The sequence below is a fragment of the Mesocricetus auratus genome, unplaced genomic scaffold (assembly GCF_017639785.1).
Source record: "Mesocricetus auratus isolate SY011 unplaced genomic scaffold, BCM_Maur_2.0 Super-Scaffold_100004, whole genome shotgun sequence".
Taxonomy (NCBI): Eukaryota; Metazoa; Chordata; class Mammalia; order Rodentia; family Cricetidae; genus Mesocricetus; species Mesocricetus auratus.
In genome coordinates, this window is record NW_024429189.1 from 59912402 (window position 1) to 59939997 (window position 27596).

Genomic DNA, 27596 nt, shown 5'->3' on the forward strand with positions numbered 1-27596 from the left:
AATTTCAATTCATCAATAGAAGTCGTCACATTTCAAGTATTCTACAGTCACGCATGCTGAACGGCTACCACATGTTAGGGTAACTTAGCTCTAGGTTAAGATTCAGAGTGGACATTGCTTAATTCACTGTAGACTTTCATAATGTTATACCCTTCAAAGGGTAAAATTTCATAACCCTGGGCTGGTGGTGTGACTCAGTGGGAGAGGGTGCATGCTGCCAAGGCTGGGGACCTGTGTTTCATCCGTGGAGTTCACAAGATGGAAGGTTATCCTCTGACCCTCACATGTACACACACACACACACACACACACACACACACACACACATTAACATATTAAAAATTGTAAGTAACGTAATTCCAAACAAGTGTAACAAAACCACGTAAGAATTTACGAGGGGAGCAGCTTCGGAGCTCCGGTGGATGTGTGTCTTGCTTCAACAGTGTTTGGACTGCCTCTCTGTTAGATTCCAGCCGCTTTTCAGTCTCTCCAGTCCCAGCCTTTTGGGACCATCTCCTCGCCACCCTCGGCTCCTAGGACCAGCCAGCACCGTCTCTTTGTGGTTAGCTCCATACAGCGCATCAGCCATGGCCTCCCAGATCCGTCAGAATTATTCCACCAAAGTGGAAGCTGCCGTGAACCGCCTGGTCAACCTGCACCTGCGGGCTTCCTACACCTACCTCTCTCTGGACTACTATTTTGATCGGGATGACTTGTCTCTGGAGAGTGTAGGTCACTTCTTCCGCGAAATGGCCGAGGAGAAACGCAAGGGTCACCCTCAAGTTTCAGAACGACCGCGGGGCCGCGCACTCCTCCAGGATGTGCAGAAGCGATGATCTCAAGATGAGTGGGGTAAAACCCTGGAAACCGTGGGAGCTGCCTTGGCCCTGGAGAAGAACCTGAACCAGGCCCTCTTGGATCTTCATTCCTAGGGTTCTGGTAGCACAGATCCTCATCTCTGTGACTTCCTGGAAAGCCAAGCCACTTCCTGGATGAGGAGGTGAAACTCCTCAAGAAGATAGGCAGCCACCTGACCAACATTGTTGGCTGACCCAGCCCCAGCCAGCGCAGATTGGTGTGCCCCAGCCGGCTCTGGGCGGGTATCTCTTTGAGCTTCTCAGGCTCAAGCATGATTAGGAGGCTTCGCTTTCCAAGGGGCTCCCTCTGCTCTGCAGCAGCCAGCCTCAGGACCTTCACCCGAACCTCTCAAGCCACTAGACAGCTTTGTAACCGCCCTGGAGCCCCTCCCAGGCCTTGGACCAAGTAAAAATAAAGCTTATTGAAACAGAAAAAAAAAAAGAATTTATGAGGAAACTGTAAAATCTTGCTAAAAGGCACAAAAGAAGACCTGGAAGTGGAGAGACATACTCCAGAATCCTGGAAAGAAAGACTAGATTTTGGTAAAGATGTGAGGTCTGCTGAAATCTATCTATTATTTTAATGTGAGTTCAATCAAATGCCAAAAGTGGACATTTATGTGCGTGTATATGCACTTGTGTGTGTGCACATGTGTGTGTGCACGTGTATGCACTTGTACTTGTTGGTTAAGCTAATTGTAGTATTTCCCTAGAATAGTAAACAAATGGAGGGGTCAAGAGAAGAATGGAAAATAGATGGTTTGTCCCCCCAATATAAGATTAAAAGGTTATGTTGCTAGAGCAGGAAGAGACAGATCAATGAAGGTGGGCTCCTGAATATAGATTCTCACATATAATGAAGGCTGTGTTTCACACTATTGGGAGAGTATTGATGACTTCTTAAAAGTTATGAATATCACTGAATATCCTTGTACCTCATCACAAGTAAATTCCAGAAAGTTCATCAAGACTGGAAACTGGCAAACCAGGAATGTTCTAGAAGATGATAGCAGAGTACATTTTTCAAGGATTTAGGGCTTGGGAAAGGCCACTTGTAATATTGTCCTAAGTTACATGGAACATGGGAAATTATTGACAAGGTGTGACTCTTTCTACAAGGCCAGCCTGTGTACTAGACATACTAAGATCTGATTAAAAACAAAAAAGTTGTAGCAAAAGTTTCCCTCTCTTTTTTTTTGATACAATGTTTCTCTATGTAACAGCCCTACCTGTCCTAGAACTGCTCTGTAGAGCATGCTGGCCTTGAACTCACAGAGATCTGCCTGCCTCTGCCTCTCTGGTAATGGGATTAATCACCCAACAACATTTTTTTCTTTTCAGGAATTTTTTTTCTAAAGGAGCAATCAAATGTTTTGCAGAGATATATGTAGTGGTATTTAGTTTCATTCCTTACAACAGTGAGAAATTAGAAAAGTAGGCAAAAATTGGAATCAGTTTGCAGTCATAAGACACTGCTGAAACAAGTTACTAAGTATTAATTCAATGGAATGGAATGGAATTCTGTATAGCAGCTAAAAAGTATGGCACATACCTGCTGATGGGGGAAGATACAACAGGAAAAGGTAGGTTACAAAGGTGTGGTAGAAGAGGGACAGGGTGAGGGGGGAAGAAAAGGAAGGGGCAAGAAAGGAAAAGAAGGGTGAGAAGGAAGGAGAGAATGAGAGAGGAAGGGAAAGGAGAAAGGGAGAGGGAATGATGAGAATGAAGGGAGAGAGGGAGGAAGGGGAGGGGGAAGCGGAGGGGATGGAGAGGGAGCAAGAGAGGGAGGCAGGGGAGGAGGAACCTGACTTTGACCAAGCTCTCTTAAACTGAGCTAAGATCCTGAGAAGATGTGTGTTGACCTAACGACACCTTGATTCTTGTTTCGTGTCTTCTGTTTTCCCATATAAGAAAGACAAAAGTTATAAACATACAAAATGATTAGAATCAAGGAAGCAAACAGTGTAGCAGAGCAAGCTTCAGTGGTGTCAGGAGGTTGACGTTGATGACGCTGAACTACAAAGTGAGCCCTCTTCTGTCAGGCAATCCCCTGGCTCCTCTGTTTACCTGGCACAGCTAGTTGAGCCTGCAGCCTCTGGGCTTCAGTGCAGAGGGAGCCCAGGAAGAAGATAGATAACATGGGTAAGGGTCTTGTGGGTGTCTGAGTAGCCTGTTTTCTCCTTCCAAAAAAAGAGGGCCTACCATGTCACAGCTGACTCCACTGGGGTGAACCTCAGGTCAAAAATCTGTGTTAAGTGTCTCTACTAGACTTGCCCCACTGGGCGAGAGCTGGCTGCAGTTCCTTTGGCCACGTGGGACAGCTACACAAAACATCCTTTAGTTAGGGGTGGAGTCCGGTTCCATTTTATGAGGCTCCTGGGGCACTGAAAAAAAAAAAGAAATAAAGTTACAAAAAATGATGGTATATTTTTAATGTTTACATCGAACAAATTAATGCTTTTAAACAATATTGTGCCACAAAAATGTTCTGTTCACAGGATAATTACAGGATTTATTAAAAATATTAATTCACATTGCGCTACAGGCGGTGTGGTCCAGAGCCAAAGGGGCCGATGCCAACCTCCTGTCCCCTCCTGCCACATACCCCCAGGCTTGGAACCCTGGGTAGAGCAGGATGAGGAGGCAGTTCCATGCGATTGGCAGCAGGCAAATGGGGGTAGTTACTCCCCTAATTTCTCCCCGGGTCCCCAGGCTCCATCCCAGGTCTTTCTGAAGGCCACTGCCACGTGCACATATAATTGACACCCTTCTCATGAGGTCTCCCACTCCCTAATCCCTCTTATTGACTATCTATACTCCAGATTTTTCTGAAGATGCTTGTTTCCACTTGGGACCAGGGGGCCTCCCAGGGAGAAAGGATTTTTTTTCCAGCTTCTATGGAGCCCTGTCAGTAGGGAGTTCATGCATTTTCTTTGGAGGTGGAGGAGGATGGTTGAAAAGATGCTGAGTGGCAGGGAGAAGAATGTCACCTCAACATCATTCCGCCAAGCCGCAGGGAGAGGTTTGGCTGCTGGCTGCATCTCAAGGACGTGGGTTCCAGCAAGGGCAGGCATGGCTGCCTGTCCATACCCTGGCTTCCTCCCTGAGCTGCACAATGTGTGTGTGTGGGGGGGGTGCTCTGGGGTGTTCCTCTGGGGTCTCTCCTCCAGGGTATTATCTTAAAATTGACCTCTGAAGTCAGGGGAACAGAATGAGACCAGGTTTTTGTCTCCAAGGGGTTTCTACACTGATTACTCACCAGAAAGACACAAGTAGCTGGTTCAGCTTAGTGACCTTATTTCTCTGTGATTCCCAGGATGCCTAGGCATTGAACCTTAAACAAAACAGAACCCCAGTAGCTGTTAGGAACCCCATTTCTGCCAGGGGCACTAACCTTTGTTCTTAGTTCCTGCCTCAGGACAGCAGCCAAGGAGGTGCTCTAGGACTTTCTTCTCTTCTTACTGAGAACCAGATGTTTTCTGAGTACCTACTTTGATCTCAGTTCCTCTAGGTGCTGGAAATAGGGGGAAGAGATAGATAAAGCAGAATCACTCTTTCCTGGAATGTATAATATCACCTTTAACCTCCCCTCCCAATATATATGAAATACAAACAGAAACTTAATAGAAAATTGGGTCTCATTTCTCTGACCCACCAAACATATTATTTGAGAAAGAGAAAATGAATGAGATCTGGAGGGATAGATGGAGGGAGGGGGTGGAAACAGAGAGACAAAGGCAGACACACACACACACACACACACACACACACACACACACAGAAAGAGTGCACTCCCAGTTCTGTGGTAGGTAGTTTCTTAGAATAAGAGACCCATTTTGTCATTCCTTGTTTAAAAATGTCCCCCACTCGTGGACACTCGCACACACTCTGAATACTCATACTTGAACTGTTTGCATTCCTAAGGTGTACAGCTGGAGAGCAGGGAAGTCGGCCCCTCACATCATACAGAACGGATTGGCAGCTGGGACTGAGTGCGATAGAAATAAGCTATTGATCAAGGGTTATAAAAGTACTGCCACTGGGATCCTGTGATGCTTGCGAGCTGAGGGTAGCCATAAAGTGCTACACAAATGCAATAACATTTATAACCCGAGGCAAGTGCTTTTTACATGAAAATAAAAAGCAAATCCTGTTTAATTTTTTCACTTTCCTTGGGTCAGACTGGCCCTTGACAGGTCTGTGAACCAGAGCCTAAGCCAGGCCCTCTGGGTGGACTGGCCTCTTCATATGGTTAAGTGGCAGGGTCTTGTGTACGTGCCTTCTGGTGGTTCGTGGAGTTAGCTGCACTTTTAAACTTCATCTGGGAGAAGCAGAGAAGTGGACTCATTCTACCACTCAGAGAAGCCAAATGATGCCTTGGCCCTATGGGTCATGTTTGGTTTGCATTGTGGATGCTGCTATCTGCGTCTGTTATGAGCTGAACTTTTCACTTGAATGGATACTGGAAAGTGCTCTGGAGAGCGTCTCTCAATGACATTTGTAAAAGGAGGTTCTTCTGCTTTGGAGGTGAGACAAAGCAATAGATGTATCATGACCTCCCAAGAAAGGTATTTATTCCTACAAACACCAGCTGTAGGCTACTCCATAAGAATGAGCTACATGATCAAAATAAACCAGGGAAAATCTCTTCTGGAGAGCGTCATGCATCTCTGAAACCTGAAGTGCTTGTGAAGTGCTGGGTGGTGGTGGCTCACGCCTTTAACTTGGAAGACAGAGGCAGAAGGATCTCTGTGAGTTCAAGGGCAGCCTGGTCTACAGAGTGAGTTCCAGGACAGCGACTGTTACACAGAAAAACCCTGTCTCGAAATAAACAAACAAACAAATGGCTTGGTGAAGTCTTGTGGTGAGGAAGCAAGTTGTCCTGATCTCTACATGTATGTCACATATGTCAATTAAAAATATATATATATAATATTTTTTCATGTAAAAAATTTTAAATGAACTACTGCTAAGAAAGCAGAACATTATAGGTTGGAAGCTGCATCCGCTGCTTCCAATTGTAATCCAAATAATGCTGCAAGGAATCTTATTCCTAGTTCACACCCTATCCCATCCCTGTTTCCTACACTAGGAAAAGTGAATGAAGCATGGGTGAATTAACTGTCTGGGCATTACTGGAGTTGTTCATGTAAGCGTTTCGTCGGGATGGGTCAGGACAGGAGTGGGTCAGGTATTCTGGCACTCGGGAGTCACAGAATACTCAGTGTTACACAGCTCAGGTGGAAAGGTATCCTGGAGCTCGGGAGTCAAGGACCACCACAGGTTGCAGTAAGCTTGGCAGCTTTCAGCCTTGCCTCAGAGAAAGGCTTCTCAGGTGTATCAGCTCCGCTCCGGCAGGACAGGGTCTTCCAGCTGGGGATGTTCGCCTAGTGTAGCAGTTTTGCTCCACAGGAGGTTTCTCGGGCGAAGTTGCTACAGTTCAGCTCTGCTCCTGGAGAGCTGAGAGCGGAGAGCAGGGAGCCGGGAGCAGAGTATAGCAACTCCGCTCTGCCAAGGAAGGTTTCCCGGGCAAGTGTTACAGCGCTGCTCGCTCTGCTCTGCTCTGCCCAGGTTCGCCTCTGCTCTGTCGCCGCCACAAAAGAAGATCTTCACCCGAAGCTCATCCAAAGGGGTTTATTGGAAGACAGCTGGACCAGCCAAGCTGAACATACACAGGGTTTATATAGGGATTCCTGGGGTTACACAGGATTAGGGTCAGATTTGGCTCTGTTTTCAGGGCCAACGTGTGTTTCTTTCTCTGGTCCTTTTTAGCCTTTTGCCTCCAATTTTAGGGCCAGGGTGCATTTCTTTCACTGACTCTTATTCCAGGGACAAAGTGTGTTCCTTTGGCACTGGTTTTAGGGTCAGGGTACATTTCTTTGGTTGTGGTTGCAGGGCCAAAGTGTGTTTCTTTGGCTCTGCTCAGGGTGTGTTTCTTTGACTGGTCCCTTTTCCCTACAGTTCAGCCCGTGACAGCCCTAACACACCAGGCTGTACCACTCATCCTTAAAATGAGCCAATTAAAGACATAAAGAACAGTGGGAAGCAGGGAAAGGAGATTTATTCAGTGGGAAGTGGAAGAGGTAAAGTCCAATGACCCTTTCCCTAAGTTCATCTTCATCTTTGAAGTCTTGACTTTAAGGTTTAGGTTTAAATAGAAGGCAAGAGGTTCCTACAAGACTTCTAAGCTCTTGGACTGGAGAGAGGACTCAGTGGTTATGAGCACTTTCTGTTCTTCCAGAGGACCCAGATTCAACTCCCAGAACTCATGTCAGGTGGCTTACAACTGGCCAGCAACTCCAGTTCAAGGGGATCAGATGTAGTAGACACTCACAGAGACACATAAATAAAAACAAAATGGATCTTAAAAAAAAGAAAAAGACTAAGCCCTCCTGGTCAAGGTGTGTCACTGTCTCCAGCCTCTTCTCTGATGTGGTCTGACAACTGAAAGATCCTGTTCCTGTGAGACAAGTTCCTCATCTGGCTGTGGCTCCAACCTTCTTCTTCCAGCATGAGACTCCTGGGGAAATTCCAATGGGGGGGTTTGTTGTAGTCGTTATTTGTGAACAAATCGATCTGTCAGCTCACAAATAACGACATGGAGACTTAATATTAATAATGAAAGCTTGGCCTTAGTTTAGGTTTGTCCCACTAGCTCCTAAAACGTAAATTAACCTGCCTCCATTCATCTACTTTTTACCATGGCTTTTTACCTTTCTTTCATTCCGTATGTCCGACTCCCTCCATATCTCGTTGACGTCTTGCTGGTGTAATTCTCACACTTAGATTTTTCTTCCACTTCTTCCCTCTCCCCAGAAATCATGCCTATCCTCCCTGCATAACTGCTGGACATTTAGCTCTTTATTATACAATCACAGCGATACATCTTCACACAGTGTACACATATCCCATAACAGTTCATTTCTTCAGTAGTCTGATAGCAACAGGGAGGGGTGCAGGTGTCTCTCCACATCATACCTTCCTTGCTTCTGCCAAGACTGTTAGTCATGGCCCCTTAAGTAAAAGATTTGAACCCAGACACTTCCAACTCCAGTCCCACACAGGCCATTACACCAGATATCTGCCTCTATAGCAGTGGTTCCCAACCTATGGGTCACAAGCTCTTTGGCAAACTTCTACCTCCAAAATAATTTACATTATGATTCAAAATTATGTAGCAAAATTACAGTTATGAAGTAACATAAAATAATTTTATGGTTGGGGGCCACCATAACATGAGGAATTGTATTATTAAAGGGTCGCAGCGTTGGGAAGGGTGAGAACCACTGTTCTGTAGGATAGACACTGACTTCTCTTTCTTTCACAGAGGGAGGGCTGCTTTTCTCTGGAGCCCTGCCTCAGGAGTCATCCATTCTCAAAGACTCTCCTGGTCCTCCTCAACCTGGGGCTAGCCCATAGGCCTCAGCAGAGTTCCAGGAACAGGCAGAACCTGAATCTACGCAACCATGGGCAGGAATCCAGTTCTGCCGTTCTCTATTTATGTGGCCTTGGGCAATTACTAGACCCCTCTGCACTCCACTTTCCTTATCTATAACATTTAAAATGTGTACAAAACATCTGGGCCAGAGTGCTTAGTAAAAGGAAGTAGCTGTTTTTTTCCTGTTAATTATTAACACTACATCTTCGTGGGAAAATAGGCATTAGGGATATTTTTGGAATCCCTGATTTAAAAATCTACTCTGGCATGACAGGGCATGGATACTTAAAGATGAAAACCAGAGGAGGAGGGCACTGTAGAGAAGGCTCAGGGCTTAAGAGCACTGACTGTTATTCCAGAATCAGGGTTCAATTCCCAGCATCGATTTGGCACCCACGTAGAGCACAAGCACATGCAGGCAATACACACACACAAGACAAGTCATCAAACCAAATCAAACAAGAGGTCTGGAGAGCTGACTCAGCAGCTGATAGCACTGACTGCTCTTCCAGAGGATCTGGGTTCAAATCCCGGAATGCAATGGCAGCTCACAACATCTATGACCCCAGTCCCAGGAGATCCAATACCTTCTTTCAGCCTCTTCAGGCACTGCATATATGATGCACAGACACACATGCAGGCAAAACACACACACACACACAAAGTACAAATAAACAACTCTTAAGAAAAAGATAAGAAAAGAAAAGTGCTCCTTCACATGCAGAACATTGAAGATGGGAAGCTCTGGGACCGTTTCTCACTGATATATAATTAAGGATGAACCCCACATTTCTCTGAAATTGCAAGTTTGGTAAAACAAAAATGAAACTCTACTGTAAAGTATTAGATTTTTTTCAAAAATAACTACATTTGTGTGTGTCCGTGAGGAATACATGTGCACTTGCCACAGAACAGGTGTGGAGGTCAGAGGACAACTTTCGTGAGTTGGTTCTCTTCTTCCAACATGTGGATACCCGTGGATCACACCTAGGCTTGGTGGCAAGCCCCTTTGCTCCCTGAGCCCTCTTGCTGACCCGAATATTAGATAAAGTGCTCTCTCTCTCTCTCTCTCTCTCTCTCTCTCTCTCTCTCTCTCTCTCTGTGTGTGTGTGTGTGTGCGTGTATGTGTGTGTGTGTGTGTGTGTGTGTGTGTGTGTGTGTGTGTGTACAGGTGCATATGCACAGATGTGGGCGTTTGAGTAGATGTCAGAAGTCAGTCTCTGGCACCATTCACTTTTCTTTTTTGAAACATTCTATCTTACTGGCCTGGGACTCATCCAAGTAGACGCATCTGGCTGGCCTTCCCAGCACTGGGGTTACAAGCACATGACACCATTCTTGCCTGTGCTGATTTGAATGAGAATGGCCCACAGAGGCTTATATATTTGAATTCTTGGTCCCTAACTGGTGGAACTGTTTGGGAAGGATCAGGACACATGGCCTTGCCAGAGGAGGTGTGTCACTGGGAGTGGGCTTTGCAGTTTCAAAAGCCCCTGCCTTTCCCAGTTGGTTCTCTTTCTCTGTTTGTCTTGTACTTATGGATCAAATGTAAGCCCAGTGACATGCCTGCCTGCTTTGCTGCCATGCTCCCTCCATGATGGTCATGGACTCACCCTCTGAAACTGCCATAGTGAAATTAAATTATTGATATATATCAGTTTTCAAAATAAATTAGTGGTACTATCTCAAGGACAATAGGTATAAAGCTATGGTCAGATCCACAGATTTCTGAGCATTGACCATAAAATACACATGGGTGATTTGATGTGACCGTGGCTTGGTTTAGGCACCCTGGGATTGCAAGTCTCAATAAGCTTCTTTCATTGATTGCCTTGGTCCTGATGTCTCTTCACAGCAATAGAAAAGCAACTAAGACACTGGCTTTTTAAAGGGGGTTCTGAGACCTGAGCTTGAGTCCTCATACTTGCCTAGCAGGAACTTGGCAGACTAGGGTATCTCTCAGCCAGAAAATTCCTAGATCTAGACTGTATGAAACAGAGATCCTCCACTTCATAATAAAAGCACTGGAGTCTCCAAGCAGTGAAAGGGGGACCAATTTATTTTTGGTTCTGCAGAAGCTGGGCATCAGCCTGGACAAAAGACAAAATGGCTGATGTTCTGATTTGGCACAAAATAGTAGTTTTTATATTTCCAAAGGGATTCCCTGCCCTCTGATTTTCTTGTTAGATGAGTTCTTCAGGTAAGCACAGTTTCTCCCACTTGTTCAGGATAGTCCCACCCATCCTTGTGGGGCTGGTGAGTTCCTCCCCTTTTCTGATTTAGTGAGGTCATCCAGCAGCAGATTATAACTTTTCAACACTAAGATAAACCCCAAAGCACCCAGGCAAGCAGGCACCAACTGCTAGCTTGGAAAGACAGGTGCCTAGTGCCTCCTCCTTATCTTTGACTCATTGTTGCTCTAAATGCATCTCATAACTGAAAACGGATCATAATGATTTATTTCATATGCAAACCACCTTCTTTTAGAGAGCTGTTTATTTCCTTATCTTGAAACACTTGGGGAATCAAAACCTGGGTCTTAGCTGGGTAGTGGTGGTGCATGCCTTTAATCCCAGCACTCAAAAGGCAGAGACAGTTGGATCTCTGTGAGTTTGAGGCCAATCTAATCTACAGAGCAAGTGCCAATACAGCCCAGGCTACACAGAAAAACCCTGTCTTGAAAAATCAACCAACCAAACAAACAACAAACATATATATTCATATATGTTATATATATACATATGTATGTATATATATATGTTATCTATATGAAAATAGGTCACCAGACATGGTGGTACACTCCTGTAACTCTAGTATTTGGTAAATGGTAGCAAGAAGAGCAGGAGTTCTGGGTCATTCTCCTCAGCTTCAGTCAACATTAGGGCCAGAATGGGCTACAGGAAACCTAGTTGCAAAACAAACAAACAAACAAACAAGTAACCAAAAAATCAAAAACAGCACCACCAACAAAAACCTAGCTGGGCTCTATGGTGCACAACTTTAATCCCTGTGCTGGGAGGCTGAGGCAGGCTAATCTGTAAGAGTTCAAGGCCAGGTTGATTTACATAGTGAGCTCCAGGCCAGCCAAAGTTAGAGACCTTGTCTCAAATGAAAACAAGAAAAAAACTGAAAACAAACAAAAAGCCCAAGGGAAGACAATAAATAATAAGAAACAAGGCTACTGTCCCAAGTTGCTTTATTTTTCTGGTTTTTCATCTTTACTCTTGCCAAAACCTTTTTCTTGAAAACACAAGTGTCTGTAAATTGACTTGGATTTTGATAGCACATGAGAAAGAACGCACGTTAGTGTTGCCATGGTCTCCGTTGGTTTTGCTCTATGATCTTTGGGGTTTTGCCTAAGTTGCTGAGGAGAGGATTTTGGAGGATAAAAATGAACTGTCTCTAGGCATAGTTAGTCACAAGGCCCAGGTCAAAGACTTTCATCGAGGAACAGGTTGGCTCCCATCAATCCTCTGGTGTTTATCAGATGGAGTGCAATGTTCACCCAGATTGGAATGGGAATGAGTTTCTCTTCCATTAGATAAACCTTGAACAACACAGCGTTCTTGGAAAGATAATAAGTTTGTGCTCATGCTAATTGAGGAGCTAGTTTTAAAATGAAGTGTCCGTGGCTCCCACATCACACTGTAATAAGCAAGGTGGGTGCAAGCCTGTACGTTCAGGGAGTAGAATGTCCCCTGGTGGCTATTGGGAAATACTTCTTGTCTTTCTGCTTTTACTATCAGTAAATGTGAACATACCACTGTCTCTTGTCCTCAGTTCTCTGTGTCTGCCACCGAAACGTTTGGGCCCAAACCCTTGTGCTACTTTCTGTCTGTCTTGTTTTGTCCACTAACCCAGGAGCTGAAATGATATTGGTAGTGTTGTCTTGAATTCAAGTTTAATTAATTCTCTTGTTTGATTACAATGCTACTTCCAAGTTCATGCACTTGCAAATTCTCTTACAGTTTAAAATTTATTTTATTATTATTGCATATGTGTGTATGATGTGAGGGTGTTAACAGTGCTGGTGTGGACGTCAAAAAACTTTTGACAATCAGTCCTCTCCTTCTACCAAGATCTCCCAGGACTGAACTCAGGTTATCAGCACTTGTGGCAAGTGCTTTACTTGTCAAATGCCTTTCCCAGGCCTTGTTAGCCAATTTTGTCTCATCAGCTATTTACAAGCAAATAGGAGGATTAAGCATGATGTGCCCATTTTATGGATGGGGATCATAGAGACTATACATCTTCCTCAGTATCCTAGAGCTGAAGGTTTTGGGCTTCTTTATATGATGAATATAAATGGGTTTTCATCGAAGAGGGCTTTGTTGTGAAAATGAGATTTAGACTCCAAGATTTTTAAAATCTGGGAACCTTAAAGACATTCACCCGTTGGGTCATTCTTAGTTGTGGTTGGTTTTGGTTTTGTTCTCATGTAGCCCCATCTGACCTGGAACTTACTATGTAGCTGAGGATGACTTCAGTCTCCTGACTCACTTCCTCTACCTCCCAAGTTCTGAGATTTCCAGCTTGCACCACCACACCTGAACTAACATTTTTCACCTTACTGGTTCTCATAACATCAACTTCCGGGCGTGCCACTTTAAAGGTGAAGAGTACAAGGCAATATAGGAAGTAGATCGAATAGATATAAATTGAGGGAATAAAATCTAGGTATTTTGCTTTTCTATTCCCACCACTTTGGGGTATGGGTCTTCTGTGGGTTCTGACTTGGATGCCCATGGCTGATTAATTTAGCACTAATGAGTGTCAGGTTCATCCAAAGAGCATGACCTTAGTATGTAAATTATTCAGCAATGAGGCTGGTGTAACTATTTATAGGTCATAAATCAGTTATGAACTCAGAAATATGAGAGCAGGTTCCTAAACAGAGAGGCAGTTGTTACCCAGCGAGGGCTTAAGTGCGCAGAGCTGAAGCTGGGCATGATTTCTGATCAGAGCTGGAGAAGAGATTACAGAAAGGCCGTTTCAAACAGGGAAAGACTGCCTGATGGGGCCAGGTGAATGACGCATACCTTGAGGCCAACCTGTTCTACATAGCGAGTTCTAGGCCAGCCAAGACTATATAGTGAGACTGTCCAAACAAACAAAACAAAATTACTTCATGCACAGGTTGTGCTGAGAAGGATTCTGAGGCCAAGTTCATGCTCTGGAAGCCCACAGGGCACACAAAAGCCATTCCTGGCTTGTTTCTTCTTTTTGTTTCTTGTTTTCCCTCATACTCATTGCACAGCATTAGAGATGCTCTACGACACCTACCTACTGGGGACACTAGTTTTCTAGTTTGCATCTCTATTTCTGTGATAAACATAGGACTAAAAGGGGTTATTTTAGCTTACAGGTTATAGTCCATCATCAAGAGAGGTCAAGGCAGGAACTCATCGCAGGAGCTTAAAGCAGAAACTGAACTAGAGACCATGGAGCAGTGGTCTGACCCTTTAATATATAAAGTTCCTTATGCTGTAGTGACCCCCAACCATAAATTATTTTCATTGCTACTTCATAAGTGTAGTTTTGCCACTGTTATGTCTTGTAATGTAAATATCTGATATGCAGGGTATCTGATATTTGGCTCCTGTGAAAGGGTCATTTGACTCCCAAAGGGGTCGTGACCCCTACGTTGAGAACCAGTTCGATGGAGGACAACTGTTTATTGGTTTGCTTCCCCCTGGCCAGCTGTCTTTCTTATATAGCCCAGGCCCACCTGCTTAGTGATGGACTAGGCCTTCCTACATCAATTGACAATCAAGCAAATGCCTACAGGCCAATCTGAGGGAAGCAAATCCTCAGTTGAGGTTCTCTTAGATGTGCCAAGATGATGACCAAGATTAACCATCACAAGTAGGCCACACTTACTATAGTAATCCTGCTGAATTCATACTTGGATGCATTGCCTGCAACCAATCAAGGAGAAAGAATCCAAACTGACCCCTTTCAAAGATTCCCCAGAACGAGGAGAAGCTATGACATAGTGAAGAAGAGAGAGGAAAAAAAGGATCTCGAGATCCAGTTGGGATCAATCAGAATCCTGGCTGGATTTGGGGGCACTCCTCATTTCTATCATTTGGGGGAGACTCCTCTGCCAAGGATCCCCACCTTCTCATTGTGCCAAGCCTTACCCATGCTAGGATGGTGCTCAGCGCCCAGAGCACCCCAGCCCCTTCTTTTCTTGTGTTTCTTCTCTCACATAGTATTCCAGTTGGTCCAAGTGCAAAATTGCACCTTATTTCACTGTGAGAGAATGCTGAGTCTAAAGGTCCAAGGTCCCTCATAAGCTGCGAGGTGCTGTGGATGCTTGGCCTTGGATAAAGTCCTGGAGGAGAGTCTATGTTCCTGGGCACAGGCATTTGAAGACCCTGACTCCAAGAGCTATGATTCTGTGGTTTCTGCCTCTCTTGCTGCTCTATGTCCGTATCAAATCACTCCGAGACCTTCCTCTGGTCTCTGAGCAAATCAGGTCATGTCTTGTTTGGATGCCAGGCACACCCTGTGGCTTTCTGTTCAGAACTGCATTATCTTCACAGCTACATGGTTGATCACCCTGGCTGCCACCTCCAGATAGGAGGCGTTCTCTTGTTCTCTGGCTTGACCACAGACCTACCCTTCTTGCTGCTGCGAGTCCTGAGGCTCTGTGATAACACCCTGGGCCATTCTGATCCAGCTCTTCTGCTGGACAAAATCCACCCCCATGCTTTTTTTTCCTAAAAGAATTCTTGAGATCTTCATAACTCTCTTCCTAGTGTCCCCAGGGGCACCATCCTAAAAGGATAATGATTTACTTTTATCGAGAGCTTACGTGCCGGGCTCATCCAAGCCCATATGAGAGTTACTTCATTTAATCCTAAGAACAATCCTATTATTATCACCCGGTTAACAAATTACGGCAGAAGCCGTGGAAGGAAGTTGTCTCGATCATATATCAAGTGGCGGGTGGATGGAGATGTGACTTTGGTGATCTGAGTCCAGCTGATCATTTTGCTTATCTCCACTGGATAATTCAAAGTCACATCTGTGGCTCTAAGGCAGCTGCTTGCTTGCTATCTTGTCTGGGAAATCCTTACTTACCTTTTCTTTTTGTTTTTCAAACACTACAGTCTTTTTTTTTTTAATTCCCCCAAATGATGAAATATGTGTTTATTGTAGAATCCTCTGACTACTGGAAGCACCAAGGACAACTGAAGTATGTTTGCTTTGTGAAAATTTACCCAAACCGAGCAGTGTGTGATGTGTGCCCTTCTCTTTTTGACTACCTCAGCCTGAACGTTTCCAGAGAAGAGGGTGTGACACATGACTCAGTGGTTAAGAACACTTACTGCTCTCCCGGAGGACCTAGGGTCAGTTCCCAGTACTCACAGGGTGATGCTCGATCAGCATAACAGATGATCCTGGGGGATCTGACGCCCTCTTCTGGCCTCCATGGGTATCGCATGCATTAAGTACACATACACACATTCCAGCAAAACACTCACACACGAAATAAAAATAAATGAATCTTTTTAAAAGTTCCCAGAAAAGAGACTTTCAGATCCCTTTATTTATATTTTAACTTAGAAACCCCACCTTGCACCCTATTTGAGAACTGCAATGAAATTTGCCAATTTGTGTGGTAAGATGAATTTTGAAGTTAATATAAATGTTCAAGGAACAAACACCATCATAGCTTTATGTGCATGGTACAGAGGTAACCAAAACTCACAAAACATTATTTCAATGAAGGGAGAACCGCAGATTAATTCACATGCTTGTGTCCTTACTGATTAACTATGACGACAGAAGTTGTAGACACGTTTATAACGCTGCTTCTTCTGACTGGGATTGGGCATTCCACAACTTTTAAAAAGGTCTTCATTAATTAGTGTTTCAGAATTCCAGGTGTCAGTTCTGGCAGAAAAGAAATAGCAACAAAGGGAATGGTAGGCATTTGGACAATGTGATTCGACTTACCAAAGGACCTGTATAACATTGACTAAGCTTGTCCCACACATGGTCAGCTTTAAGTTTCATTACAGCCTTGTAAAGTTGTACCAGTACTTCTGCATTTTGCACATAAACTGTAGCTTACACTAGGGCATTATTCACCCAAGGTCGACACAGACTATACATTCCAGAGTTCTTAATTCCTCAAGAGTAAGCCTTGCTGCTTCCCAGCAACATCTTGGAGTTCCGCGAGCTGGCCGATGAACTGTCATTGTCCTGTGTTGGACAAGGGAATAGGTGCATTGAGAAACAGTGATTACTTCAGAACCCAGGCTCCAGCTCTGGTTCCTCCATGCCAAACTTGGGAACACTTTATACTAGATAGTGCCTTTGTACCAGCCCACAATATAACTTACGTTGATAACAGATAAACTAAAGGTGGAAATAACAAGTTGATAAAATTCTTTTAACATCTTCAGGCTTGGAAGAATGCCCTGTGGTACTTTAGAGGTTCCAGCAGCTTTAAGGAAGATATTTTTATAGGTGTGTGTGAGAGAGAGAGAGTTGTTCCTGGGTATTGTCCACCTTGTTTTTTGTTTTGCTTTGTTTTGTTTTGTTTTTTAAGACAGAGTCTCTCATTAGCTTAGAACTCAGCAGTTCAGATGGGTTGGCTGGGCGGTATGCCCCACCAATCTGCCAATCTCTATTTCTCCAACAAAGGAGTGGAGGCATGTGCCACTAACCCTGTCTTTTTTAAATAATTTATTTACTTTTATTTCAAATACATTTGTGTTTTGCCTGCATGTATGTCTGTGTGAAAGTGTTGGGTTCCCTGAAATTAGAGCTATAGACAGGTGTGAGCTGCCATGTGGTTGCTGGTAATTGAACCCAGGTCCTCTGGAAGAGTAGCCAATGCTCTTAACCACTGAACCTACTCTCCAGCCCTAACCCTGGTTTTTTAAACACAGGTTTGGGGATCAAACTGAGGTCCTCATGCTTTCACAGCAAGTTCTTTACCAGCTGAGCTATTTCCCCAGCACCCCATTTTGGTTGGTTTTTGTTGTTGGGATTTTTTTCGTTGTTGTCTTTTGAGACAAGGTTTCTCTGTGTAGCTTCGAAACCTGTCCTGAGACTTACTTTGTAGACCAGGCTAATCTTGAACTCACCCTCACCTGCCTCTACCTTCTGAGTGCTAGGATTAAAGGTGTGTGTCACCACAGCCCAGCACACAGGCAGACTCCCTGATGTAAACAAGTTGCTTTTGGAAAAGGAATTACAGTGTTTTTAAAGATGTATTTAAACATGCACAGATTCTGGAGTGAGTGTATCCAGGGTTTTGGATCTAGTTTATTGGTTTCCTCTATCCTTGGTGCCCCACCCCAAATTCAGTTAATTTGATAATTCAGTTAATTTGATATTCCTCCTCCCCAGCCCCTCTCTCTCCACCCCCATCTCTCTCTGTCTCTCTGTCTCTCTGTCTCTGTCTGTCTCTCTCTCAAACGCAGACACGCCTACCTACTTACCTCATTTGGTAATGTTTAGACATGTTTGCTTGTTGCCCCTGTGTGGATGCTGCTATCAGCAGGTAGTGGGCAGTGACCGAAGAGGCTTCTGAATATGCTGCAGTGTCCCTTACACATACAGAGACAACCAGTCCAGAAAGAAAGTTGCGCCCCAGACTGAGAAGTTCTGGTGTAGTTCATCCTAATAAACACACACATACATCTCAGGTTGACCTTACAGATTATGGAAAGCAATGGAACTGAAGGTATTCTTCAGGGAGTGGGCTGCTTAGCCTCTGATATTTGTTTGCCTCAAGCTTACACCTGTTGCTTTTTCAGTCACTGTTCTGGTTCCCCATTGGTACACAAAGCTGTAGTAAAGGCAAAAATTTTTAGGCAGGTGTCAACACTTGAGGGTGGAGATAGGAGGGTCAGGGAGTTCCAGGCCTGTCTGGGACACATGACTGTCCCTTCCTTCTTAAAAGTGATTATTTGTGTATATGTTCATACACTTAATGGCATGTGTGCCATGACACAAGGGTGGGGGACAGTTGGGGTTCTTGCTTTCCTTCATGTGAGTTCCAAGAATAGAATTCAGGCTTGACAGTAAGTGCCCTTACTTGCTGACCCATGTTGATAACCCTAAGAAGTGTCTCCTTGATTTTCTGATTTTAAAGGGATCTCTTCCTGTGTAATAGTCTCTGATGTTCTAGAACTTGGCAGAATTTCAAACAGTAAAAACATATACCCCCACCCTTGCCAAGGATTAATTGGCAGCTTTCTCGTCCAGTACTGGCCTTCTCTCCTTCTTACACAAGCACTGTGTGTGTGTGTGTGTGTGTGTGTACACATAACACAAAAAGAGAGAGAACTAGTCAACATTCTACTGAAGTATTTCACTTTTTTCAGCAGACCTATGAAACTGGTATCACACACACACACACACACACACACACACACACACACACACACACATACTCCTATATGGTTTTTCCATCAAAATGAAAATTATGTAGAATTCTATTATTTTAAACAAGGCATTTAAAAATTAATTGTAACAAAGTAAATATAAAAAACAGAAACCACGCCGGGCAGTGGTGGCGCACGCCTTTAATCCCAGCACTCGGGAGGCAGAGGCAGGCGGATCTCTGTGAGTTCGAGGCCAGGCTGGACTGATGACCTCTAAAACAATACAGAGAAACCCTGTCTCGTAAAAACCAAACCAAACCAAACCAAACCAAACAAAACAGAAACCACAAAAATACAAGAAACCAGGTATGATGACACAGGCCTGTAATTTCAGCACTTGGGAGGTAGAGGCAGGAAGATCAGAGGTCATCTTTGGCCACACAGCATGGAGTTTAAGGCCAGCCTGAGCTATGTGAGACCCTGTCTCCACAAACAAACAACAAACAAGCAACTGCTAACGTTTTTTAAGGTAACTCTTTTTCATTATTTATTTATTATGTATATAGTTTTTTTTTAATCTGTGTATATGCTATACCCCAGGAGAAGGCACCAGATCTCATTATAGATGGTTGTGAGCCACCATGTGGTTGCTGGGAATTGAACTCAGGACCTGTGGAAGAATATGCAGTGCTCTTAACCTCTGAGCCATCTCTCTAGCCCAGCTGCTAAAGTTTTAAAAAGAAAACTTTAGCATTTTTCTAATTTGGAGATCGGAACATTGAAAAGATTGGGAAAATAATTGACTATTTCTATGAAAAGAAAAGACTATATCTGCTATTAAACGACATTCAAAATGTGAGGACTGGCAGGATGACTGGGTGGATAGGTGCATGCTGCCAAGCCTGTGGACCTGAGTTCAGTCCCTGGAAACCACACGGTGGAAGGAAGAAATGACTCCTGCAGGTTGTCCTTTTTTCTTTTGTTTATGTTCAGTGGGGATATGATGGCAAACTTGCCCTTTTCTCTTTTGTACTGAGCATTGACCTACCTCATTCTAGGCAAACAGCCTTACTAAGCTATATTTCCAGTTTTTTTTTTGAATGAGGTTTCACTAATTTCCTCTGCTGGCCTAATACTTGTGATATTTTACCTCAGTTTACAGAGTGGTTGGGGTAATGAGCCTGAGCCACCAAGCCTGGATGAAACTAAACATTTTCAGGGGATAATTAGGTAGTGACTGCCCATGTGTGATCATCTTTACTGATGCTTTTCTTGTGTGTGCGCATGCTGGAACCTCACTCATAACGAAAGTATCTACGGCTTAGTGATGCCTTCCAGCCTGGCCTCTGTTCACTTCTGAAAGCTGAACAACTTACCTCAATGGAGTTTTTGATAATGGGCTGGGTTTTCAACTTATCCCCGAGACTTCTGAGAACACTTGTTGCTTCCCTTTGGCGTGTATGATGTTAGCCCTTACAGCAATCCTTCCACCTGCATCAGGTAAGGAACACCAAGGTTCTGAGAGCTGAAGTGTTTTGTCTAGGGTCACACAGCTAGTGTGTGCCTACTAAGTGCCCCATGCCAGGCGTACAAAGATGCTCAGAGCATGACAGCCCCTCTGTACCGTACTACACTAAGACACTCTGAACCTTTCAGTCATAATCGCACTGTCAAAGTGAGGCAATGCCACTCCTTCACCTTTGCCAGCTACAAGAAACTAGCTTCTTGGGCACAAGGAAAGATGTTTCATACCAAGCACTGTGTGAAGCACTTTACTGAAATATCTCAATTAACTCTCTTTTCTCTTGCTTTCACTTCTCTTCCCTTCCTTACTTTTCTTCTTTGAGAGAGGGTCTCACTATGTAGTCCTGTGTTCTAGAACTAGAACTAGAACTCACAGAGATCAGAGATGGTTGTACTGGATGGTTCTTCCTGCCGGCCTGGTTCCACAGTCACATCAGACTCAAATAAACACATGGACGATATATTACGAAACTGAAGGCCAATGGCTTGGGCTTCTTATTGACTAGCTCTTTTTTTTTTCCAGACAGGGTTTCTCTGTATTGTTTTGAAGGCTGTCCTGGAACTCGCTCTGTAGACCAGGCTGGTCTCGAACTCACAGAGATCCACCTGCCTCTGCCTCCTGAGTGCTGGGATTAAAGGTGTGTGCCACCAATGCCCAGCTGGCTAGCTCTGCCTTAATTATTAACCCATAACTACTAATCTATGTATTTTTTTAAGTTGTGTTTTTTGTTTAAAGATTTCTTTATTTGTTATATATACACACCCCAGAAGAAGGCATCAGATTCCATTATAAATGGTTGTGGGCTACCATGTGGTTGACCTTTGGAAGAGCAGCCAGTGCTCTTAACGTCTGAGCCATCTCTCTAGCCCCTAATCTATGTATTTTTACATGGTCTTATTTTATCAGAGAACACCTGACTAGCGTCCTCTCTTCCTGGGCTTGCACGATGACTCCTCTCTGCCTACATTTCCCAGAATTCTCTGTGTCTGGTAGCCCTGTCTATCCTTATTGCCTGGCCACTAGCCACACAGTGTTTTTCTTTTTCTTTTCTTTCTTTTTTTTTTTTTTTTGATTTTATGAGACAGGGTTTCTCTGTATTGTTTTGGAGGCTGTCTGTCCAGCCCGGCCTCGAACTCACAGAGATCTGCCTGCCTCTGCCTCCCAAGTGCTGGGATTAAAGGCATGCACCACCACCGCCAGGCTCACACAGTGTTTTTCATTCATCAACCAATAAAAGAAACATATACAGAATAACATCTCCCATCACTGCCTGCCTCTGCCTCCTTGAGTGCTGGAACTAAAGGCATGTGCCATCACCTCCCAGCAAGAGATAAATTCTTAGATAGCAGAATCCAGATTTGCACAATCCTATTATGCTTTAAATAAACGAATGATTCCCTGTCAAAGAATCACAAGATAGAATCTTCTTTTCCATAAATGTTGAGAGCCTCATTTAACACAGTTAAAATATTTGAAACCAAGAGTGGTGGCTGATATCTGTAATTCTAGCACTCAGGAGGCTGAAGTGGGCAGAGGCCAACCTGGGCTATATAGTGGGTTTTAAACCAGCCTGGGTCACAGCATAAGACCTTGTCTCAAAAAACAAAACAAAACAAAACAAAACAAAAACCAAAACCAAAAACCAAAACCAAAATCCCAAGCCCAGAAATCAAATCAGGTAAAAAAAAAAAAAAAAAAAAAAGAGAGAGAGAAAAAGAAAAGAGAAATTGACATGTATATATCTGTTATTTTACAATTCTGATTTTTAATTGCTGTACAAACAAACACTCTCTGTTGGAAGTCCAATGACTACTCAGTCTGAATCCTTGTGAACAGGGACCAGCAAAGGACAGAGATACTACACCCCATCCTCCCAATGCTTGGCTCTGTAATGCCCCCAAAAAAGCTAAAGTAAAAAAAACAAAACAAAAACTTTTTTTTGCATTTTTTTTTCAAGTGGGAAAAAGGTAAAACACATTTCATAATATGAAAAGCACATGCAAGTAAAATGTCAATGTGCACAAATGAAACTTTACTAGAACACTCACTAAGACACATTGATTTACATGTAGTCTGTGGTGGATTTTGGTACAGGAACAGAGGATTTGAGATGCTCTTGTTGACTTAGGTATCAAAATAACCTAAGATATTTACAATCTTGGCTTTCACAGAAAATTTGCTGATTTGCTGTATAGGGTTTATACATTCTTGCCCAATTGAACATGACCTCCCCTTATGTTTCTTAAAAAATGTTTTTCCCCCAAAAAGAAAACTAAGACTGCCTTCCTGTGAGAAAAAATGTTGACACCTTGCATTTTGGGATTACTGTTCCAGTGGCCCGCTGGTACAGCTTGAAATACCTACACTTAAGGACACTGGTTATCTGAGTGCTGAAGTTAGTACTCAACTTGGCTCTGTTATTTATCTTGATGGCATTGTAGGTTGAGTTTCACATATTCATCCAGGCTTCTTGAATCATTAATTGGGACTTTCATTTTTACTCTCAAACTCTTTTCAGTTTCTGCTGTGAATTCTTTTCAACATGTAAAATAAAGTTCACTTTTTTAAAACTTTTAATAAATCAGAGGGTTTTTTTTTCTTAATGCTTTCTCTTGAGAAGCTGAATTTAAATTCTGCAGCTCACAGAAGAAAATATCTTCACATCCAGTGATCTCAGAGCCCCTCTGGTAAGATAAAGAATGTGCGCTTACTTTTAAATACTATCTCTTGGATAAAACATTATTTAATGGAAAAGATGCGATTAGTAACAAATCAAGTCCAAGGCTCTTCCTGGTTGTGCCAATGACTCACTTTGACTTTGGGCAAATCATCTCACCACGGCTGCTCTTCATCTGCAAAAGCTGGACTTCATGCCTATGGGAGTTGCATGGTTAATCAATGCCTGGAAAATGCGTAGTGGCAGATGCTACAAAAGTGCTGAGCCTTAAAAACAAAACCACCCCCAGCCCCCATTTGTATTCCGTTGAGGTTGAGGTTTATTGTTATTTAACACAGGAAGACTAACACTATGTTAAGTCCAGCATGCAGCTCAGAACAGAGATCAGTGTCCAGATGGGATTTTTTTAAAAAGAGCTAGGGTATTTTACTTTTTTTTTTAAAAATCGTGGTTGGGGGTTATTTTACAACCCAACAATTCACCCGTGCAAAAGCATTAAGTTGAAAACTATCGATTTAATAATTTAAATGAACCTACTCAAAGATTAAAAAAAAAAAAGAGGCCCTCCCCCGCCCCGCCAAGAAATCTTTGAAAACAAGAATTCTTCTGATGTCGCCCACCCCCCTGCAGTTCTCCATGTTACAGTCCTTGGAGGTGGACTAGGCATAAAATACTTTCACTAATAAAATATGACAAACCGCCGGATTATACGTGGCCGATTCCCAGTGATTGCCCTGCTACACAAAGCAGAAAAGTAAATGCCATCATCCCCCTTAGAACAAAAGAACTTAGGAATAAAAAACATGGAGAGGGGGGCAGAAAGCAGCAATAAATAAAGGTGAGCGAAGGACCCCGTCCCCCGCCCCTCCCCGGAGCTAGTGTGGGACTCCGCACGGCTAATAAAGTGGTTCAAGGGTAGTTATTTGCAAAGGGGGGCGGGGTGGCCGGGGATTGCATGTTGCATTCGACTTGAGCTTGCATCTTCTCCTGTTGCCTGGACCACTCGCTCCCCCATTGCAGTGCTTCCTCCTCGCTCCTGCCTTCTTTCCACCCCCACCCCTGCAAACTGCTGTTGCACTGGAGGGAGTTGAGGCTGCTCGGGTGCCCCCCAGCAGCTCCCGACGGCGGGAGGGGACCGGGGCTCGGGCCTGGCCGGGCTGCGGCGCGGCGGCGGGCCGGGAGTTTGGCGGCCGCTCGGCCCCAGCGCCGCCGCCGCTGCACCGGAGTTTGGCTGCCGCTGCCCTACTTCACTCTAGTTTAGTTTCACTCACTTTACATCCGGGTTTTTTCCCTAGGCAATGGGTGCCGCAGCACACCCCGTTCCTTAGGCAAAGTGAAATAAATTCGCCGCACCGACACGTCAAGTAGTCCGCCCGCCCGAGCGCCGCCGCGGGCCCCCGCCGCCGCCCCGTGCCCCCGTGGGGTCCCCCGCGCCTCCCGCAAGCCACGGGCTCCTGCGCAGGGGCGCGGGGCGGCCGGGGCCCGCCGCGGTCCAGCTCCGCCCGGTCCCCGCCCGCCCGCCCGTTCTCCCTCGTCCCCGCTTCCCCAGCCCCAGTCCCTCTCGCCCGGCTCTCGGGAGCGGCGGGGGCGCGCACGGCGGCGGCGGCGGGCCGGCGGGGCCGCGCGGCGGGCTCCCGCGCGGGCGAGTGTGTCTGGGCCTGGGCGGAGGGATCCCCGGGCTGAGGCGGCGGAGGTGCTGCGGCCCGGGGCCGGGTGGTGAATGGGCTGGTGGTGCTCGCTGCTGCTGCTGAGAGGAGGAGGAGGAGGATGAAGAGTTGGGCTTGTTTGTCTCCCACAGTTTCTCTCCTGCTGCTCTGATTCCTCCCTCCCCATTCCGGCCCGGGGCCTGAGTGTGTCTCTCCTGGAGGAGGAGGAGGCTCCAGTTCCTCCCCCCACCCCCTCCTCCCCACCCCCCCTTGCCTGGGGAAGAGGAGGAAAGAAACAGCCCAGAGAGAGAGAGAGAGAGAGAGGAAAGAGAGAGAGAGGAAAGAGAGAGAGAGAGAGGAGAGAGAGAAGAGAGAGAGAGAGAGAGAGAGAGAACGAGAGAGAGAGAGAGAACGAGAGAGAGAGAGAGAGAGAGAGAGAGAGAGAGGGAGAGAGAGAAGAGGAGGAGGAGGGAGAAGGGAACAACCTACCATCTTAACACACTAATATCTAAAAAGTGCGAGAGGCCCAGAGCAGCAGCAGAAGCAGCAGCAGCAGCTCCAGCCTCTTCCCTCCCTCCCCATGAAGAAGAGTTCCCTCCTCCTCCTCCTCCTGCTTCTCCTGCTCAGAGTTCCTGCCTCCAGCTGCCAGGGGGGACAGCCAGCCAGCAGCAGGAGGGTGCAGTATCCCAGCTTTTCCATTCTCTCTTCCTCACTCTCCTCTTTTTTTTTCTTGAGTAGCTCTATTTCCCCTCCCTCCCCCCTCCCTCTGTCTTGTCTCTGGTGTTTGTCTCTGGGAAGGAGCAGGGGCTGCTTGCTTGGAGTTTGTTGTGGGGGGAGGTAGGGGGAGGGGAGGGGTGTGTGGGAGGGAAAGGGGGTGTTCTCGCCAGGACCCCTCAGTCAACTTGAGATTTCAGCAATAACTTCCCCTTCGGGGCGCCCCCCTGCTGCCCTTTTCCTATTCCTCTCCCCCCCAGGAAAAAAAGACAATGGGAATACCTCGTCTCCCCCCTTCCTCCCCTCTGCCCTCCACCCCTCCCTAGGATAGATTGGAAGTAAGTTTATGAGCAGCCTCGGGAGCCTGGGCGCTGAGTGCAGGGCCGGAGCGGGTGACAGGGGCGGCGCGTCGGGGGTGGCGGCGAGGGGGCGACACGGCGTCCCGGCGGGGGGCCGGGCTGGGGGGGCGCGGGCCGGGGCCGCCCCCCGCGAGTGCCTGCGGCCGGGGGATGGCCGCCTGGGCCCCCTCCCCACCCCCCCACTCCCCGGGATGCTGTCGGGGGGAAGTTTTTATTATGATTATTTAATTAAAAAATTTTTTTTGGAAAACCATCTTGTTTGGTGACTGAGAGATCTGGTTTAAAAAAAAAAAAAAAGCTGCGGCTGCTGACGCTGCCGGGCCCGAGTGTGTGTGAGTGAGTGTGTGTTGGTGCATTTGTCTTGGGTGGCCGGAGCAGCGTTGGGGAAATTCCGCTTATTCTTCTTCTTCTGCAACTTGTTATTCCGAGGAGTCCGCCTGCACCCCTCACCCCGGGGCGGCCCTCCCGCCGTCGCCGCCGGCCCGCCGCCCCGGGACCCCGCGCGGGCCGGGGACTCACAGGCCCCTCCGAGAGGGGCCGCGGCCGCCCCTCCCCCCCGGGCCGCGGGGGGAGGGGCGCGCGGAGTGGGACTCTTTCCGTTTGGTCCAGCCCCGCGGTGCACGCAGTTCCCAACACTTCTCGTCATCCTCTCTCTGCTCTCTTTATTCTGCTGAGCGGTGCTGTTAGGATTTCTTTCTCTCTCTTTTTTCCCCTACCTCCTCCTTCTCCTCCTCCTCCTCCCTTGACCACGCTCGCAATGGTGGGTAGCTGCAAGGTGGCCCTGGCAGGGGAGGGGTTTGATGTGGACATTGGGGCACCGGGCGAGAAAGGTCTCCTTTCAACTTTGTCTTGTGGCTTGCACCCCGGGAGGAGGCCACATGCCGATTGTGGGGTGTAGATGTGCTGGGAGTGATTTCTAAGTAGTTGAGTTGTTGAGATGAGGGTACGACGGCTAATGGTAGGCAGGTTTTGTTTTCGTGGGTGAATCCGGTGTCATCATATTCCGGTCATATGTTGAAATATTCTTTGTTTAGGTCTTGAAGTAGAGGATCTCCCTCTGCACGTCCACATTGTGTTGTTTTTAAATGATGTCTTCGGGAGTATGGATTTCTAGAATCTCAAATGTGATTTTAAGGTCTCGGCATGTGTGGGCCTCAGCACTGGCCTTGACAGTGAACTTTGTGGCTGCTTTTTTTTTTTTTTTTACTTCTAAGATTTTACTCTATAGCTGGGATGCTAGTTATGCTTAATGGTAGGTATCAGCAATGTAGAGTCTTGAGCTGAGGAAGTTAGAGAGGGAAGGGCATTTATTTATTAATAATTGATAGCTGAATGTTAGAATCAGATTCATTTGGGCTGGTTGAAGGTTTTTTTTCCTCCCTTTTTCTTTTAAAGCAGTCATGCACTCTAGGAAGGAAGCCTTTTGGCAGGCACTCTTCATGGTGGTTCTTTGGGGGCACTCGGGGGGGGGGTCACCCTGTAGGAGATCTTCAGCATCATCTGTAGCTTTATTGAGGGCCTGTTCAGGGGGCTCAAATTAAGGCTAAGAAGTGTAAGGCTACTTTTTGGGAAAGTCTTTCTGTTATTTGTTTACATTTCATGTCTCCTCGCTTTTGGGCAGTAGAGATAAATAGGTCAGCGCTCCTATTGGTTTTTGAAGGTTAACCCCCTCCCCCTTTTTCAAAGTTTTACCATCTACTTGGTTTACAGCCTTGTAGGAAAGCATTACTGAAATTTTCCTGCGAATACTGTTACTCATTTTAATTTCGGTAAGTTCTTTGCTATTTTCTTCTGTCTTCATTTGTGTATGGAATCTGCTGTGAGCTTAACACTGGCTTACCGAGGGCCATTTTAAATGTCTAAGAATACATTAAAGTTTTTTTCAGGATATGTTTTGGTGGCAAAGAGGAAATTTTGAGTGTTGCAATGCACGTGTTTATTAAAAATTTCAGTACTCAAGTCTTTAGTGCATGTACAGCTATCCTTAAGGGAAGGCTCCAGTGATAGTGCAGAAATTCTTGAAGCACA

General features: G+C 45.5%; 2 protein-coding genes, 2 long non-coding RNA genes and 1 pseudogene across 25 annotated transcripts in view; 2 read left to right on the top strand and 3 right to left on the bottom strand.

Annotated features, from left to right (window-relative positions):
• The first annotated feature begins 587 nt into the window (after nt 1–587).
• LOC101837482 lies at nt 588–1137 on the top strand (annotated as a pseudogene).
• A 14698-nt stretch (nt 1138–15835) lies between these two features.
• LOC121140430 lies at nt 15836–20560 on the bottom strand. Of its 2 annotated transcripts, XR_005877262.1 has the most exons (5): nt 20400–20560; nt 20024–20138; nt 17760–17940; nt 16382–16512; nt 15836–16200 (listed from the first exon to the last, which is right to left on the bottom strand). It is a non-coding gene; the product is annotated as an uncharacterized LOC121140430 (long non-coding RNA). The 2 variants fall into 2 exon arrangements; XR_005877261.1 differs by lacking the exons at nt 16382–16512; nt 17760–17940 and having other exon boundaries at nt 20400–20524.
• A 1357-nt stretch (nt 20561–21917) lies between these two features.
• On the bottom strand, nt 21918–24282 carry LOC121140431. The gene is made up of 3 exons (XR_005877263.1): nt 24121–24282; nt 22984–23046; nt 21918–22856 (listed from the first exon to the last, which is right to left on the bottom strand). It is a non-coding gene; the product is annotated as an uncharacterized LOC121140431 (long non-coding RNA).
• A 617-nt stretch (nt 24283–24899) lies between these two features.
• The window catches only part of Phf21a (PHD finger protein 21A), a 183217-nt gene continuing 180520 nt past the window's right edge, over nt 24900–27596 (top strand). For 9 of the 21 annotated variants that reach the window (XM_040745863.1, XM_040745865.1, XM_040745856.1 and 6 more), the window contains exon 1: nt 24901–25171. The gene's annotated coding sequence lies outside the window, so the exon portion shown is untranslated. Of the gene's footprint in view, nt 25172–26099; nt 27338–27596 lie in introns of those variants that run through there. The other 12 variants (XM_040745861.1, XM_040745864.1, XM_040745858.1 and 9 more) reach the window with 6 other exon arrangements.
• On the bottom strand, nt 25554–26214 carry LOC121140284 (translation initiation factor IF-2-like). Its single transcript, XM_040744976.1, has 2 exons — nt 25881–26214; nt 25554–25762 (listed from the first exon to the last, which is right to left on the bottom strand). Exons 1-2 carry the CDS (start codon nt 26212–26214, stop codon nt 25554–25556), a joined length of 543 nt encoding a protein of 180 aa, XP_040600910.1.

Coding starts and splice junctions, on each gene's coding strand:
- LOC121140284 (XM_040744976.1), bottom strand. CDS start 26,214: ATGACGAGAAGTGTTGGGAACTGCGTGCACCGCGGGGCTGGACCAAAC. Junction 25,763..25,880: donor ACACACTCGGGCCCGGCAGC/GTCAGCAGCCGC, acceptor TCCCCCCGACAG/CATCCCGGGGAGTGGGGGGG.